Source organism: Athene noctua, chromosome Z, assembly GCF_965140245.1.
Source record: "Athene noctua chromosome Z, bAthNoc1.hap1.1, whole genome shotgun sequence".
NCBI classification, from domain to species: domain Eukaryota; kingdom Metazoa; phylum Chordata; class Aves; order Strigiformes; family Strigidae; genus Athene; species Athene noctua.
In genome coordinates this window covers 71,666,828-71,684,820 of record NC_134077.1, presented here as the reverse complement: position 1 = coordinate 71,684,820, position 17,993 = coordinate 71,666,828, and the positions used below count along the sequence as shown (strand labels likewise).

The 17,993-nt window shown below is 39.2% G+C and overlaps 1 protein-coding gene across 1 annotated transcript in view; it reads left to right on the top strand.

The window, feature by feature from the left end:
* Positions 1-15,954, top strand: part of DOCK8 (dedicator of cytokinesis 8) — an 82,900-nt gene extending 66,946 nt beyond the window's left edge. The window contains exons 35-46 of the mRNA XM_074933245.1: positions 393-551; positions 1,341-1,441; positions 1,897-2,089; positions 6,803-6,946; positions 7,826-7,957; positions 8,726-8,860; positions 9,371-9,460; positions 9,857-10,093; positions 10,732-10,875; positions 11,893-11,999; positions 12,826-12,993; positions 13,637-15,954. Of these exons, the coding sequence (XP_074789346.1) occupies positions 393-551; positions 1,341-1,441; positions 1,897-2,089; positions 6,803-6,946; positions 7,826-7,957; positions 8,726-8,860; positions 9,371-9,460; positions 9,857-10,093; positions 10,732-10,875; positions 11,893-11,999; positions 12,826-12,993; positions 13,637-13,700 (1,674 nt within the window). The 3' untranslated portion in view covers positions 13,701-15,954. The remainder of the gene's footprint in view (positions 1-392; positions 552-1,340; positions 1,442-1,896; positions 2,090-6,802; positions 6,947-7,825; positions 7,958-8,725; positions 8,861-9,370; positions 9,461-9,856; positions 10,094-10,731; positions 10,876-11,892; positions 12,000-12,825; positions 12,994-13,636) is intronic.
* The last annotated feature ends 2,039 nt before the right edge of the window (positions 15,955-17,993 follow it).

Genomic DNA, 17,993 nt, shown 5'->3' with positions numbered 1-17,993 from the left:
TTTTGCTTCCCAGACTTATTTCCAGAATCTTTTCCCAGTCCTGCTTCCTCTTCTCTTCTGTGGGTGGCCTGATCTATACACCCACTGGCCTGCTCAGAGGAGGGAAAGAGGTGCTTCTGTCTTACCCTTGTCTCAAGCAAGCATATGTATTCCAAGAAGTATTCTTGCCCCAAAGTTCAGACATGTCAGAATTAGGGAACTTCGGCTTAACCAGGTAAAACAGGACTGGCTTTGATGCACCAGAGGCCACTCATGTGAGCAGTGAATTTAATGCACTCAGTGTGAGCAGGAGAAAGTGGGCTTTCTTTATGCATCAGACAGAGGTATGTGAAATGGAGGTATGATGCAGTGCAGCCAACATTCTTTCATGTTTTTATTTTTTCTTCTGAAAGAATTTTGCAAGAGTGAAGATGCAGGTGACCATGTCACTAGCCTCGCTGGTTGGAAAATCGCCCGAGTTTAATGAGGAATTCCTTCGACGGTCCTTACGAACCATCCTAGCCTATGCAGAGGAAGATGCAGATATGCAGGCAACTCCATTTCCCGTTCAGGTCAAATATTTTTTGACATCTGTGGCTTTTATCCGGAGCTTTCACATAGGAATGTGCTTGGAACAAGTCCAAGATCTTGGTCTTCCAAAGCAATGAAAATAAGGATGCAAGGATTATTGCATGACTTCATTTCCAACACAACAATAAGCAGTGAAGAAATGAAGGACATAATTCCATAGAATAAACCCTTAAGAAGTTCTTCAGAAATCACATTACAGGAGAATCATCTCTTAGCTTTGGGTACAACTTTCTTCTAGACCCCAGCAGGAACTGTACCACATAAGAGTTTCCTAAGATGGAATGTGATTCATTATGTTTTCAGACAAGTAGCATGATGGAAACTTCTCTCCCTTTGTCAGTTCATAATGCAGCGGCAGCAATAATGAAAAACATTTCAGACAACTCTAAGATGCTTTGCTAAAATTCTTACAGTAATTCAGCTTGTGCTGAAGACTTACAAAAACAACTGCTTTGATATCAGATCACAGATCAACTATAACTGAGCTCCATTAGCACATAGGTTTGATTTTTTTTCATTCAGAAATAAATGAATCAAAAGGTTCCAGCTCATTTTGATTAATTAAAATATAAGATCTACTATGTCAGCACTCTTTGCTGCATTGAATAGTGTTGGAAAAACATATCTTGTAGCAATTCAGCATCCTGACATTTTCTTGCGTTAAGAGGGACTAAAAGAGGATAACATCGTCTGGTGCAGATGCTGTTGTTTTTCTAGAAGGGAAAAAATAAGCATCTGAGAAATGCATGTTGATTTTTATATTACTGCAGGTAGAGGAGCTGCTGTGTAATCTGAACAGCATCCTGTCAGATACGGTGAAAATGAGGGAATTTCAGGAAGATCCAGAGATGCTCATGGATCTCATGTACAGGTGAATTCATTTAGCATTGCTACTGAGGAAATTCTGCAATGAAGTTAGCACCAGAACTGTGCATTTTAGGGACAAGCTTTGAACAAACTGTCTAACTCTTCTGTTTGTGTACAATCCCGCTTTAGTATAGCTGATGTGTCATAGGGGGCCCAGGCTGTGGGAGTGAACATGTTGCAGTGGAGCCACTCAAAGGTGGTCATAGATGAGCAAGAATGGGAGTTGGGGATTGATGAACACTGAAGAGTCTTGGGTTCAGCAGTTTACACTCCTCATAACCTCTGTGTGTCCTGCCTATCCCTTCCTAACCATTTCTTTTGCCCTGTGCTTAGTGAATCATACAGAATAAAGACAGGTATGTCTCCTTCCATTCAACCCAGGTGGAGACTTATAAAGGTTCTTTCTTTTATTTGAGAAGAAGTGATGGTTCACACCTCCTTTCCACCCTGTGTTGTTAGAATTGCCAAAGGATATCAGACATCCCCTGACTTGAGGCTGACTTGGCTGCAGAACATGGCAGAGAAGCACACCAAGAGGAAGAGCTACACAGAAGCAGCCATGTGTCTGGTCCATGCTGCAGCACTGGTAGCAGAGTACCTTAGCATGCTTGAAGACCGAAACTATCTTCCAGTGGGCAGCGTCAGCTTTCAGGTAAGAAAAGGCTCCCAAGCTCTAACAGCATAAAGCTGGGATGGCCTGTTCTAGTGGGTGTATTCCTTCTTGTGTTAAGCAGCATATGGGGAGGAAAAGTCACCACTCTTGGTAGGTTGTTCCAACTGATTTATGCTTACTGACGAAAACTGGTACTTTACTACCTGGTTGTCTCTAACTTCTCTTTCAAGTGGAAGTTGGATACTGTAATCTCTTGTTTGATAAGTAGAATCTCTCCATTATCACACACCTTTTCCTAAGGCTGTTACTTCTCAACTGTGACAGATGCATCTTTCAAACTTCTTTCTCACAATCTAGGTAACTGGAGCTACTCAGGCATGTTCTCCAATCCTCTCACTGTCCTCCAGTTACTAACCAACACCTTTCTGATTGATGAGTGATGCAAGCACTGTAGTCTATACACAGTCACATCCAAGTCAAGTAAAAATGTCCCGTAAGTTCTTTAGGCCTGGGAAGTACCTATCAGTTTATCTCTCCAAAGACTCCACTGTGTTTTTTGGTGTTGTTGAGCTCTTTACTCAGTAATACATTGATCTTTTCCAGAGAGTTTTCTTGGGTTTTGTTTTTCACCATTCTTTTCTACATCATATAGATGAAAGCATAACTTTTTGTTGTTAGAGCTAGCCATTTTGAAATGCAGATATTTATATGTAGTTTATCAGATTATGCAGTTTTGGTTACTCTTACCTGAACTGACTTCATGTGCAAATTCAATGATTTTACTGCTTTTCTTCATGCATTATTAAAATACAAATGACCGAACCCTTAAAATATTCCCATATGTTGATGATTCCTCCTTTATCATTTTTCTCTAAGACCAGTGAATATCATTGTTCATTTACAGAGCTTTTGCTGCAATGACTATGAATCATTCCAACTAATTAATGGAAATATTTTGCAGAATCAACTCAGATGTTGTACAGACATCTACTGTTTGGGTATTATTGCCTTTATGAGATTGTAATCTCTTTAAAAGTATCAGGTTTCTATAGTCTGGTGTTGATTCAGATTAATTACAATACAATTCATTTTTTCTTTAGTAAAATGTTGTGTCTGTATTTCCACCACTTTATCCTGGATGCAGACTGATAAACCTATCACTATCTGCTCATCTTGTTTACTTTTAAAAAAATGTGGTCCCCAAAGCATATTTCGTCCTCTGGAACTTCCCCAGTTTTCTAAAACATATGGCAATTCGGTATTCGTTGCCTGAATACCCTTTTGCTTAGCTCTTTTAAACTGTCGAGGAACCCATTTTATGGTCCAGGTGATTTTGAAATGGCTAACACTAGTAGTTGGTACATTCATCATCCCTTGATATAACCATACTGCCTGGATTTTTTTTTTCCCTTCAGAATAGTAGACGTGAACATGATTGAATCACTTGGCATTTTGCACTGAATTCAGTACGTTAGGCTTTAGTATTTGCAATTTCACCTTAGCAATCAGTCGATGGACTAGTGTTATTATTAAATTCCTTTACTCTTAAAATAGCTGTATATACTCTTTTTACTGGCTAAACTTAACTGTCCATGGATTTATACTTCTGCCATTTCGCATCCCTTATCTGTTTTGTATACTTCCTAAATACTAACTTCCATTCATAACTTCAATTTTCTTCTTTTCTCTCTAACTGTTACATACTACCACCATCTAGATAGAGGTGAAATCCGCATTCCCTTCTCAATGTCATCCTGCTCCCAGGCTGCCTTGAATGCTTGTAATCTCACACACTTGACCCCTAATGCAGTTCCTCCTTCCATTGCTCCCAAATGATGCATATTGCCATGAATGCATGTTTCCCGTTATTTTAGAGAACCGAAGTTTATTCTACAAGGCACTAGGCAAGAAAAAGAAGTTTAAAAGCAACAAAAATCGGTCTCTCTCATTCAAATGCTTACGTCAATACATGTTTGCCAAAGGAATAGTTGCTCTACAGGAGAGAGTTAGTAACATGCCTTAATGACCAGAAACCCAATTATACAACTCTTTATCTGACAGCATAATTTTGAATTTCAGTTTGCTCAGTAACAATAATTAACTATAATAACACTTTGTATTTTTACAAAACCTTTCAAGAGAAGAGCTCCCATTCTTTACAAACAGGTTTGTGTTTTGTAGCACCTGTGAAGATCTTGTTCAGTTGACCTTGTTAAAAGAGAGAAACACTACTCAGACTGTCTTGGCTTTACCTAGAGATCCAGATCTCACTCACTGACCCTTTCTGTTTTCATATCTGTGATAAATTAATTTCTTCATTTATCTTAGATATGAAATAAACTAATATTGATGATATACATTCATTGTGGAATTGAGAATGATAATAATGTGTATAAAAAAAGATTATTCTGGATGAGCAGAAATGTTATCTCCTTCTAACAGATGAGTAAAATGAGACAGCAGAGGATTAAATGCAGTGCCTCTGTTAGCGTCCAGAAAACTGATTGTCAGTAGAGTAACACTTTTCCTTACATTGTGCCAGAAAAAACTGTACATGCTACCCTCTGTGCAGTCAAAATTATCCCTCAAAATCAGAACAGGATCACATTCAGTGAAATTCCCTTTCACTGAATTTATGGTTACACTAAATCCCCTTTGCCAGTGATAAGGCAGACTTTGAGTATGAATTGTGTATGGACTGACTTTAAACCCACTTTATATTACCATGGACAAGGACTTAGTGTGTGTCTACCTGCTGAGGTAGACACACTTAGTGTGAGGCTACTGCTGAGGTGACTGCTAATCAGCCTAGGCTCAGCAGTAGCCTAATTCAACTGTGCTGTTTTGGGGATCTAGGTTGCAGGCTACCCTGACGATATCTAACATGGTGATAAGGGATGGGTATCACAGTAAAGCCCCTTGAGTTTACACAAGTGTTTCTTTTCCTTAAAGAAAACTATACTTGTGAGGTAAAAAAAAAAATTGCTGATGGTATACGTAGTACCTGGTGTATTGCCTTTATTATACGAGTCACATAAAAAATTCTTCAATATGAAAGGTGGATCAAGGCAAAAGGTGGGTGAGGCATGTCCACTTTGCAAAAGATCATGCAAGCAACAGGAGTAAGTCATGAGGGCTCTCTCTTTAGTAGAGTGCATGGACTGTAAAACATGGAAATACATGCCTGACATTAGTTATCACAGGTTTAAAGGCAAAGAAGAGATAATTGGTGTCTGTGACTTTCTTGCTTACTTTTCTTAACAAATCATCCCTCTGGACTATTTTCCCTTTACTACCAAACAGAAAAGCCACTGAAGGCCACATGCCATTCTGTGAAAACAGCCCTTAATGGCTACTGTTAACAGAAAGGGAAAACCAGAAATTGAGCTGCAGCGTGGGTTGTATGAGTTGCTCTAGGTATGTGCCATGGAGGCTAAATCTGGTTGAAATTGCTATCTTCAATGAGACTGTAGGCAGAAAGTGGCATGGGTGTGCTAAAACGTGCTGCAGTTTTCCTTCTGGCTGAACTTCAGACATATTATTAACTCATGCAAATGCCATCCTGAGCTTTGTGCTCACCCTTCTAGTGGAGCTGATGTGATGTGCAGACTGGGCACTGTGATGACTGGAGGAAACTTCACCCATGGAGAAATAAATTCATTCACAAAACCCAGAGGGGGAAGTCCCATGTTGCTAGTGACGTGTGGTGCCAATTCTTTATCTGAAATATGATCAATAGTAACAGCCCTCAGTGTCTCTGCCATTTTATAAAGAAGTGTTTAAGGACTCAGCTAGCAAGCCAGCTGGCATCTATCCTGCACTCAGACAGATTGTCATTGCCAGTTTCTGCTGAAATGAAACACTATGACACTAATTTATCTCCTTGTAATTACTAGCAAGTCAAAGCTTGGGATTTCTGCTGCAGTTGAGAGTTAAAAATGCTAGTATGGACTGTATGAACTTACATTTTCATGTTCATTAACATGTAATTCTATGTATTATGACACTTTTAATGTTGACTCTACACAGTGTTGTTTATTTATTCAAAGAGGTCCTGAAGAGTTGTAGACTCGTTTCATGGTCTAGAATCTCAAAATGTGACTCACACTGTGTACTTTATCTGGTTTTATTTAAGCACACAATAAGATCTGTAACTCTAACAGGAAACTGAGTAAATTCTGCAGTATCAGGGTGTAATGTGGCAGAGGCTGAAGCAAGAAGCAGCATACAATTACTGCAATCTTTAGAGCAATTTTGTCTGTTGGACTTATCCTCTGCTTGCAAAAGTCAAATCAACAACTTGAAAGTTCAACTTCTTCAAGCAGGTGGCAGGAGGTCTGGGGTGCACCTTGGAATTTCCCACCTCCAGGCGCCAGCAGCTTGCAGGACACATTGGTTGAGACCCCTGCAGTGTGGGAAATAGAGCTTATTGCAGCTCCATGGAAATCCAGCCACCAGATGGGGGCCAGTCTCTGAATGTACAGGAGTCTTCCTTTTAAACCTGAGGCAAGAAAGAAAGTTCAGGATTCTTGTAGCGAAACTCCTGCCACCTGTGGAGATTTATGATGTTACATTTGCTTCTAAATGGAATTTAACTGTGTATCCCCTGGCTGCACTTGTATAATCTCATTCATCTTCCCATCACGCAAATATGTTGAAAATGTTTCTGCCTCAATCTTTATGATAGTCTATTGATCTAGGTTTCAGACTATTGATCTAGGTTTCTGATTTCTCTGCTCTGATGTATTTTAGAATATTTCACCCAATGTGCTAGAGGAGTCTGCTGTTTCAGATGATGTTTTGTCTCCAGATGAAGATGGTATATGTTCTGGGAGGTATTTTTCAGAAAGTGGCCTGGTAGGGTTGCTGGAACAAGCAGCGGAGCTCTTCAGCACGGTGAGTGAGGGCCAGAATCACCAGGAGGTGGAGTGGAGCTATCTGGGCCAGATCCATAGCTTATTCTGTACATGAGGAAGCAAAGTCTTGCTAAACCAGGCTCTGCAGATCTGCATCACTGCAAACAAGAGGCAGAGACACATCTTACGGCTGACCCAGCCCTGCCTCAGCCAGTTTGTCTAAGCTAGGCTTTTCAGGTAGCCTAGCTGAGCCATATATCCACCTCTACTGTGCAGACTACCGATAGAATCAGCAGAAAGTGATTGTCCCAGGCATGAGCCAAGCCTTTTGGCTGGTATTTCATGAGACAGTACATTTAAGAAAAAGATCTGGCTTAAGCTATAGGTTTTAGAACACATGTGAGAGTTACCCCTGTGCTTTTACACAGCATACATCCACCAGCCTCCACTTGCCATGGAGTCATAATGTTAATACTGAAGTAGCTCATCATTGCTGTAGTGCTAAAGAGGATACATGATTTAGTATCTCTGAAGATATCACTTGGACTGCTTTTGTTCAGATGCAGCTCTGGCTGCCCTGAACCATACATGCTAAATAAATCCTTTTCCTTCTACTCACCTGCGTTTTCTAACTCTTCTAGTCCCTAAATAGAAACCACGTGCTTTACGCAGGAATTTGGGCTTGAGAGCCCAACAGATCAGAGATCCAAATTAGATCCATTTTGTTGTTTGAAGCTCAAAACTACCAATGTACTATTATTAGTTTTTAGAAAGCTAAAACAAGCAACATAGCAGATTAAAGAATGAGTCCCATAAATCCCCTTTTCAGCCAGGCCACTAATGGAGATCTAGTTTCTTTTCAGAGTGCATGAGGACTGTTTTCTTCTATTTTTTCCCTTTTTATTTTTTTTCTCCCAAGGGGGGATTGTATGAAACTGTGAATGAAGTGTACAAAATTGTCATTCCCATACTGGAAGCACATCGGGACTTCAGGAAGCTTACCTTGACACACAGCAAGTTACAGAAAGCCTTTGACAGCATTATTAATAAGGTACTCATGAGGCAAGGCATTGCTAGCAAGACACATTGCTGGGTTGCACTGTTTGTTTAAGACTGGTGTTCATGTGAAATAGATCTATTTCCTTTTTCTAACAAAAGCTTCCATCTGCTTTGGCCTGCCTACAAAGGGTAGTCTACAGTGGAAAGAGGCTCTATGCTCTAGGAGAAAGCACAGATTAATATAAAACTGGTTTAGAGTTACAGAAAAAGAGTTGAACGGGTCAAACTTAGAATAAGAACTTGTATGATTGTACCTGGCCACATATATTTAAGAAAAATATCTTTATTGTCAATTAACTAATGTTTTCAATTATAAAACAGAAGAAATACAAAAGCCTGGCTAAATTCTCAGCACTCACACTGCCTTTTCCTTCTCTTTCTCCAGAAGTATCTTATTGCTGAGTCTAGTCAGTTTCAAATTCTGACCAATTTTCACTGCAGAATTTTAATGTTGTTAACATGTATCCAATGGAATTAAAAAGAATAAGTTATTTTGTTTTGCAAAAGTCACTTCATGATTAGCCTAAATTCTAAGTTAGATTTCAGTCAAATGTTCCCTTAATTTGTATGATTTCCTTTATGAATATGTGCTTCTAATCCATCATTGATGATACATAGAACTAGATCTGAAATAGGGAAAATGTAGGATCAGTGCATTTTCTTATACATCAGTTGGGAAAAAAAGGCATCCAAATACTACAATGATGACAAAAAAAAAAAAAAAGTAATTGTAATTTTCCTCCTTCTTTTTATCAATTAGGGTCAAAAGCGAATGTTTGGAACTTACTTCCGTGTTGGTTTCTATGGATCCAAATTTGGGGACTTGGATGAACAGGAATTTGTTTATAAGGAGCCTGCAATTACCAAACTTCCTGAAATTTCTCACAGATTAGAGGTAAAGGAAAAAAATATTGTGTTAATATGATCTCCACTGTTACGTTATACTTTCTAATGAACCCACACAGTTGTAATTCTATTATTGCTATATAAAAATCAGTAACAAATGGATTTGTACCATAGATTATTTCCTTTGTGTATGTCCTTTCCATTGTAGCCCTTTTTACAGCATAATGTTGAAAGTGATCCATTCTCTTATGGGTAGGTCTGTAATATATTGGATGATTTGATTTGAGCATGACAGATAATTGTTTTGATATCTTTTCAGCTTTTTCATGGAACTGCAATGTTCCCTTCTGATTGCTTTACCTTGAGTTCTGCTCTTTTGTGAGCAACTCACACTGATCCTTGTTGGAAGATGCCTTACCTGGGCCAGTTGTGGTTCATGAAGCTGTCTGTACAGAGTCCAGAAATTGTCATGGTCACTCCTTTCTCGTAGAGGCATACAGATCATTAGCATTGTATTAAGAACTAAAACCACTCCAGGATTAATCTATTTCCTTTCCAGGGATTTTATGGCCAGTGTTTTGGGGAGGATGCTGTGGAAGTGATTAAGGACTCTGCTCCTGTAGACAAAAGAAAGCTGGATCCAAATAAGGTAGGGAAAGTACTACTGGGAGTGTTGAGTTCTTTGTCATACAAGAGAAAGGAATAGAGGGGGATCTGTCTTCCCCCAACTTGGCTCTATCTCTGTGCCCAGGGATGTCCTTAAAGCCTCTGTGAAAGGCTTTAGTTGGTAGCTTGCCACAGCGTATGAAAATTATTAGAAGTTCTGATCTCTGATCCCTGCTCTGGCTGTGATCCCCAGGGTTAAGCTCCCCAGAGGCAAGTTTTCTCAGCTCTGAAGAAGAGAAGGAGCCCTGAAGGATTTGCAGCTCTGTGCTCTTCCAGACCATGCTTAGGCAATGTGAACTGTGAGATATTTCACATATACCATTACTTTTACACTTCTTGGGTTGTAAAGTTCTGTAATGTTTTTTCCCTCTTTTCTCAGGCATACATACAAATTACTTTTGTGGAGCCATATTTTGATGAATATGAGATGAAAGACAGGGTAACCTATTTTGAGAAGAACTTCAACCTCTGTCGGTTCATGTACACTACGCCTTTTACCATGGATGGGCGCCCCAGAGGAGAGCTTAGTGAGCAATACAAGAGGAACACCATCCTAACCACAATGCATGCTTTCCCCTATGTCAAAACTAGAATCAATGTCATCCAAAAAGAAGAGGTACTTGGGTTTTGAGAATAGATCTAATTTCTCTGGGGCTGAAGGAGTATTTGGGTGAGAAGATTTTCAAATTCTAAGCTTGGCAGAAAGAAGAAGACTGAATTTCTCACACATGTTACTTTTATAAATAGAAATGGCATAAATGCTATTCTATGGCAAATAGACATATGCAAGATGGATATTTACTATAGAGAACAGAGCATAGCGTGTATATTCTTCCTTTGACCTGTTTGTAATGCTGTGTAGAAGTATGTGTGGAGCTCTATGGCTGTACTTCTAGCTGATAAAGTACAGTCAAATAACTAAATTGTGTTCAGAGGTAGTTTAGAGACAAGGAAGCTTTATAAAGGTAGAAAGTGCAAAACCATTTCAGACATGAAGTCAGTAACTTAGAATAATAATGAATTTATGCAAACAGGGAATCAGATCCACATCCTATTCTTGCAAATGATGAGATGTCAGAGAGCGTTGGATGAGATGCAGCATCTACCAAGATGACATTTAGATTGAATAGTCTTCCTGGGTTTCACAACTACTGCTTTTGGCATGGCAGAGTGATAGTGGTATTGCCAGATGTAGAACAGCCAACTGCATGTCTGATTCAGGTAATGAAGTATCTCTTCTTCCATTTCCATTAGTTTATTTTAACACCAATTGAAGTTGCTATTGAGGATATGCAGAAGAAAACACAGGAACTAACTGCGGCCACCAACCAAGAACCACCAGATGCCAAAATGCTCCAGATGGTTCTGCAGGGCTCAGTTGGAGCCACTGTAAATCAGGTAAGGGATCCAAATAAGCCAGATGAAGACTTTCTGCATATTTTCCTCATTGTGCTTTCTTTTTTTGCTCTCATCTCTTGCACTGGAAGAAGAACATCTAGTCAGACACATTTAGTCACAATGTGCCTTTAAACTGAATCACTTGATATTTATTCACTGTATACTGTTTATTAGGTATGTTTTTGGTGAAAGTGCTTATGAAATTGCTCTCTTGGTTGTAAGTGCAGAAATTCACAGAAGCCTTGTGAATGCATCCAAGGATTTTCTATTCCGAGCACGCTAGCTATTTCAGCCATTTTGTTCACTCCAGGTGTATCCTTGGGGAATGTGAATAATAATAACAGTTCTGCTGTGGGACCACCATGAACTCACAGAAAATACATGAAGTCAAGACCAGAATGCCCCAAAAGAAAGTTGAAATCCAATAATTATAACATGGGTATGCCTGCTAACAAAAAGAGACAATTTAAAAATTAAAACGGAAGAACGAAGACATAGCTGAGAGAAAACTTGGTGTTACCCACTATTTCACAGAGCTTGATTTCTTTGCTGAAAGCCTAAAAACTTTCAGTTCTCTAGATTCTTCATTAACAAAAACCTCTAGTCTGAAGAAACATTGTAAGCTTTGGAAAGAGTGGCCCTTTTCTGCACTGGGCTTATTTAACTCCCTTGGGATCTTGTAATGCCACACACAGAAGCTGTGTTACTCACATATAACGAGGTTTGGCAATAGGGCTATCCCAGCTCTTCTCTGCTGAGTATAATTGTCTGTTTACTTTTTTTGTGGGGCTGGAGGAGAAATAAAAACATGAAAGGATAAAAATTGATGGGCAAAGCCTCTGCTTGCCAAAGGAAAAATCGGGGAGGGAAAGGAGAAAACACCCAGCCTGTTATGGTGCCTATGCACAGTTTTCTTTTCTTTCATAATTCCACTCATGAAATAACAAACAACCAAATGTATGGTCTGTTTCAGTCTAAGCAGGTGTTTTTGACATTTTCCTGTGTTATTCCTACAAGGGACCGCTAGAGGTAGCACAAGTGTTCCTAGCTGAAATTCCAGCAGACCCCAAACTTTACCGACATCACAACAAGCTGCGGTTGTGCTTCAAAGAGTTTATAATGAGGTCAGTAAAACGCAATTGAAATTCTGAATTGCATCAGTAAAGCAAATAATCGCAATAATGCAACGACTGTCTAAGTAATTATACAAGTTAGCATCATGAATCCTGGCATCTCACACTTTAGGCACTTGGTCCAGACTTGTTATCTCTGCTTCATGGTCAGTGCTTCAATAGGCTTTACATTCCAAATGGGAGCAAATTGTAACACTTCAAACTAATTATGTAGAAATTAAAGTCTTATATTTGTTTTATCTTTTGACAAATCTAGCATTTCACACTATTGTCTTTATTTTATTTTTAATAGAATTACATTTTTATGTAGGAAGCTGTTCAAAAGAAAATATTTGACCCTCTCTGTCAAGCAGACACATTGATAGTGATAGACTCATGTTGTAAATTAACAAGCATTCTCACATAGCAAGATACTCATCTCCTTAATTCAAACAAAGCATAATGGCTGAATGATAAGTTTGAGTTAGGTAAAAATTACCCTTATGCGGAAGATATAGCCTCTGCTTTCTGCTATTGTCACTGCATCTGTTTACAGTAAGCAGACAGGTAGCTCAGTATTCTGCAGTCATTACATTTGTTTTTTATTAGCTCCCTCATGCATTTCTAATGTCTTTAAAATATCACCTCCACTTGTGTACTTGGGAAAGACAGAGGTTTCTTATTAGTTCATTATCATTTTGGACTTGACAAATTATCAGAGGAATGCCTAGCCCAGAGGAGCTGGATCCTTGGCCATTCAGATTATTTAACAACAGTTAATGAATTTATCAGAAGTAGGTAATATATATCATGCTTTTTTTTCTTTCTTTTTGCCTAGGTGTGGTGAAGCAGTGGAGAAAAACAAGCGCCTTATTACTGCTGACCAGCGGGAATACCAGCTGGAGCTCAGAAAGAACTATGGGAAGCTGAAGGAAAACCTTAGGCCCATGATTGAGAGGAAGATCCCAGAGCTGTACAAACCAGTAGTGAAAGTCCATAGCACAAGGTACAGTTAGGACAGGGCTGTCTGTTGTAGTTATACAAAAAGATCCCATTTTTGCAAGGAAGAGAGGCAGTTTCACTGGCAGCTAAAACCAGGACATAATACACTGCCAACTTCATACTTGGTTAAAGTCTGCTGGCTTCCACTGGAGCTGAATGTAGTATTAACTGTGTTTCTCAAGCTGCTTATTCCTGGGGTAGGCATTTATGTCATTTAATGTATCCTTAGAGGAGACTTCCCCCTGCCCTAATGAAAAGATATTAGAAACATCTTGCCATTTCTTCAACATTTGAAGCCAGGATGGAAATAGAACAGGTATGTGTTCATTATGAACACATGGCATCCTGTGGTGTGAGACAGCATGAAGTAAGAATGATCCTTCCATTTCCACATAACTTAATTGGGTTTAGTCTCATGACTGAGACAGAAGAGTCTTAAATTATGTTCTTTACTTATGAATATATGCTTCTTCACAAAGCCACTGTGTCCAGTGTGAAGTGGGAGCAGAAGAAGGAATATGCCTCTGACCTCCCAACAGATAACATGTTTCAGCTGATGATTTGTCAGCTGCTCCTTTTCACAAGGCAGGTATTTCTTGGATTCTTTTTCATTTGTCAACTTTATTTATGGATCCATTTCATTGCAGGGAGTCTTTCCGTAACCACAGTTTTAGGAAATACGATGCCCAGACTTCTTCACAAAGCACCTAATGACTAGCTGCTTTTGCCAAGGAGGAGCTTCATGCCACAAGCGAGAAGTGATGGGGTATTCGTCTATGAAATCAGGAATCTTTCACAAGACAGCATGTGTGCTTTCTGGACAGCATGCAGAAAAGCATTTACACAAGATCACTGAATGAAAACTGGGGGATAATTCCTTATCAACCACATCTCATAAGGTTTGGGGAAGAAAGGGAGTGGTTTTTAGATACTTTTGCATATATTGTAAAATAAACACACAGTGCAGAGGGGTGGTCCATTAGAATGGTCAGGGGCACTTGGTCAGTCACCACTAGCTAACAGACACAGAATGCTCTGTGGTTTGGTTGAGGTGTTACGTGAATCCAAATAACGTGTCTAAGGGACACTGACAAATTATGTCTATTTACAGTTCTTTTCCAAGACAGCATTTATACATGTGCTTTTGGCAATGAAGCACATTCTGCAAGTTAATCACATGCTTAAATGCTGTCTTAACAAGGAAGGACATGGTCCCCTGCTCAGTGTTTGCTGAGATGGAGCTGTAGGAAAGAATAATTTCCTCAGTCAGTTTCTGTCACCCATTTCTATCACGGCCCTTAACTGCAGGGAGAGTTCTGGACAGGTTTTCTCAACCAAAGCTTGGAAAGTAAGAAGTAGCAATAAATAATTCTTAGAGATCTTCTACATTTTTTTCTAAATATAGGGACTACTACTTGACGTGTGGCTGGATTTCTTATCAATCAGTGTCATGTGCAGCAGAGCTAACAAGTAATAGTTTAAAAAGAAGATGCTAAACTATGAGTGATTCTTTTACTACACAGTGCTTTTATCTAGATAATCTTATTAAAAAATTAACTGTAGAAGCAGTGAGGATTTCCTACAAAACACTCAGGCTTTAGTGCAGTTTAAGAGAAATTAGCACATAATTTATAGTCCTTGGTATTTTCTGAACCCTGAGCAAACATTTTACTAAATAATCTTTATAGCACTTCTCTGAAGCAAGGAAATATAATTTTGCAGATGCGAATGTTGAGCAAGAGAGATCAGGACTTGAAATTCATTTAGTGAGACAGTGGTAGAGCCACAATTAGTATTGTGACCATGTTTACCATGTAATATTTGCATTTTGAAACAAAGATCCTTGAAAGCGTCCCTCAATATTAATTCCTTCCCTTCACCTTTTCAGGGTTTTGGAAATTACAGTTTAATGCTGATTAAAGAAACCAATCCTGTTTGCCGAACACAGAATTTAATGTTAAAATTAAATGAAACAGTGGATTTGAGCTTTTCCTTTGTACTTCATTTTAGAAAATTACAGTGAAATTTCTCGGAACTGATGGCATGCATTTCTAAATGCAAAGCCTCTTTGCTCCAGAAGTGTAAGGGAGATTGAGGCTGATGGTTTTAGTGGAAACACTGTGACTTTTATGGTCATCTGCAGCCTTGCCATTTGATAACAGGGTATTTCCCAGCACTCTGTTGGGGTCTGAGCGAGTCAGATTTTGAATATGCTATGTGCTATGTAGGAGATTCTCAGGGATGATCAGACAAGATGAAATGTGGAAATAGGTGAAATAAACCTTGTACTTACACAGCACTTGAAGTGTAAGAAAGCATTTCCCTCCTCATTCATAGTATTGTTAAATGCAATAATCAGCAATAAGTACTTTGTGAGATTTTGAAGTGAACACATCCAAAGTACATAAGCAAATGGTATAAAAAGCTCAAAGCAAATGATGGCTCTGTGGAGTGGCTTCTCTGTATTCAAGTTGCTTTGAAATAGTTCTAAATTGAAAAGATTTAATTTCCCAAAGCTCTGAAGCTATGAGATCTTTGCCTATCAGAACCTATTCCCTTATCTATTCTTTTTAAGAGCCTGTTGCAGAGGAAGGTCAGAATACTGTCATCTATCAACCCTGTAATCCAACCTCATTGTTTACAAGATGCTTATCCTTTGCAGCCTAAATAATAGAAACCTCAGGTAAACAAAAAACCCCTACAGGTGTACAATATACTAGGTAAAAGTCTTGAAGCATTTCATGTTGTGTGGTCCTTGAACTGAAACAATACTCAGGATAATATGAACTTCACATTTTCACTCCCATTTTATAAGCTCAGCACCCCTCACCCAGTTGGCCAGTCTTGCTCTCAGTTTGTAGCTCATGTTCTCCCTTCTACAAATGAAAAATGGTTTGTACATTTCTTCTGAGAGCTGAGCTATGTGAAATGTAAATTTTCTACCTTATGATATTAATTTTGCAATAAAGTGACTGTTTCACGAAATGTTCATAAGTGCCTTTGTGTTGCACCAATAGAATCTAGCTGGAAAGAAAATTTCAGTAGGAACAACCTTTCCTTTCAGAAGCATAATTCAGCAAAAAATACAAAGATTTGGGCAGCGGAGATGTCAGTTCGTCTTTAGGACAAATTGCATATGTTGCAGGGGTAACAGGCAACAACTTGCTTCCTAACTTCTTTTTTCATTCAGCGTCCATGAAAAATGGCACTGGGAAGCTCAGTGACCATAGTGCCCTCCTCTCTTCCTCCTATGTGTAGGTGTAGAGCAGAAACGTGCCTGGTTCTTGAATGACACATCATCTGTGTGATTCAAGACTAGGGAGATTAGTGTGTGTCCACACTAATTAGGTCCAGGGCTAAACTACTGAGGCTGTCACAGAGGAATCGGCAGGTGAAACTACAGAACTATACCCATCCTGGTCCAGAGATTCCCATGGGTGTCTCAGCTTGAGAGTTCACCATAGCTCTCCTTGCATTTACCATCAGTGAGCACCGGCTATAAGGAGCATGGTGCTGGTTCTGGGGCTGGAATCCTTCGGCTCAGCACCAACATCAGCCCAGCTGTGCCGCATCCCACTGCACCGCCCACCGCCAGGCTGTGGCCAGCAGCATCAAGTCTGTCCATAGCCAGTCCAAATCGACATGTGAGCATGTGCTCGCATGTCTCCCAACATGCAGTCAACACGCATATATAAGGTGTCCATGACAGCTATGAGAAGACCAGTAATAATGCCCAGAAGTATAAATCAACCTGTCAGCATGTTTTGAACATATTTGAACAGTCAAGGTGGGTGCTTTCAGTCAGCACTACTGATCCTACATCAGCAGCCCTAATGCTAGATTTTCTGGCTTGCAGAACAGCAACCATAAAGGGACCACACCTTTCACACTGCAGGAAAAAACTCACACTTTAAAGGCTTCAGCAGGTGATGGACTGAAAAGGCAGGACCATGAGTAGCTGTAGCCATACTTGTGCCAGGTAAAGAGAAATGCAGTGTTATCACTTAGAACTGGCAGGTCTGAGGTTACACGACCTGTCTCTGGAAGCTGAATGATTTCTCATTAGATTTCCCACCAATGTGAAGACTTGGAAAAATGAAAGTGAACATTTTAATTCCTTTTCTTTGTTTTCACTTTTTGCATGTTTGAAGTATCATCATCTCAAATATTTCAGAAATTAAAGCTTAGCATAGAGCCCGCTAGGACTCTTTAGCATGTTATAATCTCTTAAAGCAATGCTTGTTATTAAAATAAAGCACATGAAAACAATGATTTAATGTGTTTTATGGCACTGTATTGCTGCTGCCTTCTGGTAGACAGGAACACGTACAATGAGTGTTCAGAAGTTGTTGCCATTAGTGCTGAATTTGGGAGTGGGATAATTTGGGGAGTAGCTCAGCTGACTATGTTTTTACCATATTTTAAAATGGTTAAACGGAGTGATTAGAATATAATCAGTGGGTCCTAATAAATCATCTCAGGTTGGGTAATACTCCGGTCCAATCAGTGCACTGAAAGGAGAAGGGGCCCCTGTAGAAAAAGTCCTTTTTGATTACATTAATAAAGGCAATGCACACTCACAGTAGAGCTCAGTTAGTGTTTGGGAAGGTAACAGTAAAATCTGGCATTGATTAAATGCTTGTCATAGTGAATCAAATATGTTTCTGTGACTCCTTATGTTCTCAGTGAGGGAATGGTTTAAATGAAGAATTTTTATACAAAACCTGACTGCTTTCCAAGTGCTCAAGAATTAAAAAAACTAACCTTCATGGTGTTTTGCAAACAATGTACTCACTCAGCATTGCTCACTAAAAATCTTGAAAACATCAAAGATGTGTTTAGCTAACCAGAGCAAACTTAAAACTCAAAGACCCTCAGTAGTATTTTTTCTAGGATTAGTTTAGAAAGCCTTGAAAGTTGTAATATTTTGTTCTTCTTGACTGTTCTAAGCAATTTGGTGCTTCGCACCCTTCAAAAAAAATTTTCCCTTTAGGAAATCTCCTG